The 4,262-nt window shown below is 21.7% G+C and overlaps 1 protein-coding gene across 1 annotated transcript; it reads left to right on the forward strand.

Moving 5' to 3' along the window:
* Positions 1–769: 769 nt before the first annotated feature.
* Positions 770–2,614, forward strand: LOC127289266 (farnesol dehydrogenase-like). The gene is made up of 5 exons (XM_051317094.1): positions 770–1,112; positions 1,454–1,580; positions 1,878–2,013; positions 2,096–2,224; positions 2,350–2,614. Exons 1-5 carry the CDS (start codon positions 812–814, stop codon positions 2,395–2,397), a joined length of 741 nt encoding a protein of 246 aa, XP_051173051.1. The 5' UTR covers positions 770–811; the 3' UTR covers positions 2,398–2,614.
* Positions 2,615–4,262: the final 1,648 nt, after the last annotated feature.

Raw genomic sequence — 4,262 nt, forward strand, 5'->3', positions numbered from 1 at the left:
AACCTAACCTAATGTAACCTAACCTTGTCAAACACATGGGTTGGGTACTTGGGTAATTTTTTTATTTCATTTTACAGTATAAAATGTAAAATTACTATTTTTTTTAATAAATAAAATTTATATAAATAAATGTTGTTTTCTCAAGTTATAATGCAAAAATATATTATAAAATTTTCTAGTAGAAAGTTAAAATTATATAATTAAGGGCATATATATATGAGAAACTGTTACAATGACGAGACTAATTATTCATTTTTAAGTCCTTTATATACACCCTTGTTGTATATTTATATACCAACGACCTAATTACAAAAATTCTTAAACTCTTTAAAATATTAAAATTTTCAAATACAACTTTGTTTTACGTTCTCTAAAAATAGTTACGAAATTGTCTAAATTGCAATCATTAATATTTTTACATAGGGAATGATTTTTATGTTCCCTGGATACCGTAAAAAATTTTTTTGGTAATCTAATTTTTAACAAAAAGTAAAATTTAAAAAAAAAAATTTTTTTTATTGAGTTCCGAAATATAAAAATCATTCTCTATATATAAATTTATTTTTATTTCCTAAAAAAAATTAATTTGGGACAAAATTGATTTTCTAAAAATTTTACAACTTTTATATTGTGAGAAAAATTATTTCTTTAAAAATCATTTTAGTTCATAGACTAAAAATAGATGCATTTTTTTTTTTTTGAACAATATAAATGTATATAGTGTGGCATACATTTGCAACGATAAAGACTGATATCGCACCATATAATGAGAATAATAATTTTTCCAGTAGTCACTTAACTCTCAAACAAAATGGATCGTTGGATGAATAAAATTGCTGTGGTCACTGGAGCAAGTTCAGGAATTGGTGTTGCTTTAGTAAAGGCGTTGGTGAAAAAAAATATTAATGTTGTGGGTTTAGCGAGAAGAGTGGAAAATATGGAAAAAATTAAGAATCAATTAAAAAATGAGAAAGGTGCTTTTTATCCAATAAAATGTGATCTCAATAAGGAGAACGATATTATTAATGCATTTCAATGGATTGAGAAAAATTTTAAATCTATCGATATTCTTGTTAATAATGCTGGTGTTGTTACAAATGATCTTCTCATTGGTACTTACAATTTTTTTTTGTTTTATATAATACAATATTTTAATATAATATTTTAATGATAAAATATTGTAATAATACCAATTTTTTTTTTATATTTATACAATATTTTTTAGTTTAAAAAATTTTTTTTTTACTATTTTTCAAAAATTAGTTTTTTTAAAAAAAAGAATTTCCTATTTCGTAAATTAAAAAAAAATTGAATTAAATTTTCTTAAAATTTTGAAAAATATTTATTTTATTTTATTTTTTTTTTGTACCAAAGAAATAATATTATTTCTATTTATTTGAAAAGTGGAGAAAAAAAGAATGATAATTTGATTATTTTTTTTAATTTCACACAGATAGCTCAACAGCGGATTTAAAAAATATAGTGGATGTAAATTTAATTGCCCCAACAATTTGTACCAGGGAGGCTGTAAGAATAATGAGGGCAAATAAAGTTTCCGGCCACATTATTAATATAAATAGGTAATTCATTTTTTTTTATCCTAATAAATTATTTTATTTTTTAAATTTTAGAACTAATTTCAATTCATTAAAAATTAATAATTAATAATTAATAATTATTATCACAATTAATAATTAACTATTATCATTGTTATTAATTTTTAGTATTATAAATTAATTATTATTAATTTAAAACTAAATTGTTTGTATTCAAAAATAATGATAGAAAATAATAATAATGATAATAATAATAATAATGATAATAATAATAATAATAATAATAATAATAAAAATATAATAATAATTTATAATTTTTAGTATTGCAGGACAAAGAGTTCCATTTTTGAACAATTCAACATTTAATATATATAGTCCAAGTAAATTTGCTCTGAAGGCCATGAGCGATGTTATTGAATTGGAATTGCAACACGTGAAAAGTAATATAAAAATTACTGTAAGTTTATGATTTTATGAAATTAGTAGGTATTAATTTATTAAAATTTATAATTAAATTATATTTATTATTTTTTCTTAAGACAATTTTTCCGGGACTAGTAAAAACTGAAATGCCAACTGATGAATTGTTAAAAAAAATTCCTTATGTCGATGCAGAAGACATTTCTGATGGAATTATTTATGCTTTATCAACTCCTGCTCACGTACAGGTAAAATAATATTAAAAAATTTTAATTACAAAAGAAGAATAAAAAAAAAAAATATATAAAATTAATTATGTTTTATAAATTTATTTATTTATTTTTATTTATTTATAAATTATATTTTTTTTCAGATAAAAGAAATGACAATTACCCCAGTTCCAGGTTGTGTTCGTAAATGAAAAATTTTCTATTTGTTATAAAATTATTTTTTTTCAATGTCTTATAATTTTAATACTATTTTGAATTTTTGCGTGTATCGTCCGTCTAAAAAGTTGTAGATGGCGCTGAGCGCTCTAGCGTAGAAGACGATAAAAGCATGAAATTTCTCTAATTTTATCAAATTATTATATAGTGAATATTAATGGACTCATTAAATTTATTAAAATAAATTAAAAATCTAAGTTTTATTTTCCTTCAGTACCTGAGAAGGTTGACAAAATTAGTCAAAAAAAAAAACGTTGTATTAACTTTTTTGGAACATGATAATATAAAAATTACCGATATAGAATTCTACCTTACCGACTGATGATAAAAACATTTTTTTTTTGGAAAATGCTAATATAAAAATTATCGACATAGAAATCTACCTTACCGACCGTTAATAAAGAATTTTTTTTGGAAAATGCTAATATAAAAATTACCGACACAAAAATATACCTTACCGACTGATGGTAAAGACATTTTTGGAAAATGATAATATAAAAATTACGGACATAGAAATCTACCTTATCGACTGATGGTAAAGCCATTTTTTGGAAAATGATAATATAAAAATTACCGACATAGAAATCTACCTTACCGACTGTTAGCAAACAATTGTTTTTTTGTAAAATACTAATATAAAAATTATCGATATAGAAATCTACCTTACCGACTGATGGTAAAGACATTTTTTTGGAAAATGATATTATAAAAATTACCAATATAGAAATCTACCTTACCGACTGATGGTAAAGACATTTTTTGGAAATTGATAATATAAAAATTACCGACATAGAAATTTACCTTATCGACTGATGGTAAAGAATTTTTTTTTTGGAAAATAGTAATATAAAAATTACGGACATAGAAATCTACCTTACCGACTGATGGTAAAGACATTTTTTTGGAAAATGATATTATAAAAATTACCAATATAGAAATCTACCTTACCGACTGATGGTAAAGACATTTTTTGGAAAATGATAATATAAAAATTACCGACATAGAAATTTACCTTATCGACTGATGGTAAAGAATTTTTTTTTTGGAAATTTTAATGTAAAAAATTACACCTGATGATTTGTTGAAAAAAATTCCTTACGTTGATGCAGAAGACATTTCTGATGGTGTTATGTATGCTTTATCTACTCCACTTCATGTTCAGGTAGATAATATTTAAAATATTGTTAAATTTATAAAAATTATTAAAATTAAATTATTTAAAATAAATTTTTAATAAAAATTGTTAACAATTATTTTTAATTAATATTAACTTATTTGTTACAGATAATGGAATTGACAATTTGTCCAGTTCAAGGATATGAGCGTAAATAATGAAATTGCATTGCTGATATGTATATATATCTACAATTTAAAATATAATTAATTAATTAAATTGCAAATAAATTAATAATTAATTATTTCAATTATAAAAATTTTGAGCATTGTAAAATCAGCTTTATATGTCGATCAACTGAAAATGTAAAAAACTATAAAAAACGAAAGTTATGACGATTATCTTAAAATGCAATATGATTTATTGAGGTTGAATAAAGTGTGTGGTAATAATCAGTTATTTTTAAATAAAAAAAAATGTATCTAATTTTCTTAAATAAGTTAACCTTGGTACGACAGAGCTCATTTCTTTTTTTTTTGTAAGCCCTTGTATATAAAACGACTAATATTTTTTTTATTAACCTCAACATACTTTCTTTATAGGTATATATATATATATATATTTTCCTTAACATCTCCAAATTTAAAGCATCGACTTATAACCTTACTCGGAGTGATCGATATCATCATCTTAATAATAATAATTATTAAATTATTTTTATTATTT

Source organism: Leptopilina boulardi, unplaced genomic scaffold (assembly GCF_019393585.1).
Source record: "Leptopilina boulardi isolate dan_hultmark-lab unplaced genomic scaffold, ZJU_Lbou_2.1 LbouV2_40, whole genome shotgun sequence".
Lineage (NCBI taxonomy): Eukaryota > Metazoa > Arthropoda > Insecta > Hymenoptera > Figitidae > Leptopilina > Leptopilina boulardi.

What these genes read in the sequence shown, in the direction of transcription:
- LOC127289266 (XM_051317094.1), top strand. Translation starts at nt 812, where the DNA reads ATGGATCGTTGGATGAATAAAATTGCTGTGGTCACTGGAGCAAGTTCA. An exon ending in TACAAATGATCTTCTCATTG is followed by an intron (nt 1,113 to 1,453) that starts GTACTTACAATT and finishes AATTTCACACAG; the next exon opens with ATAGCTCAACAGCGGATTTA. An exon ending in AAAGTAATATAAAAATTACT is followed by an intron (nt 2,014 to 2,095) that starts GTAAGTTTATGA and finishes TTTTTTCTTAAG; the next exon opens with ACAATTTTTCCGGGACTAGT.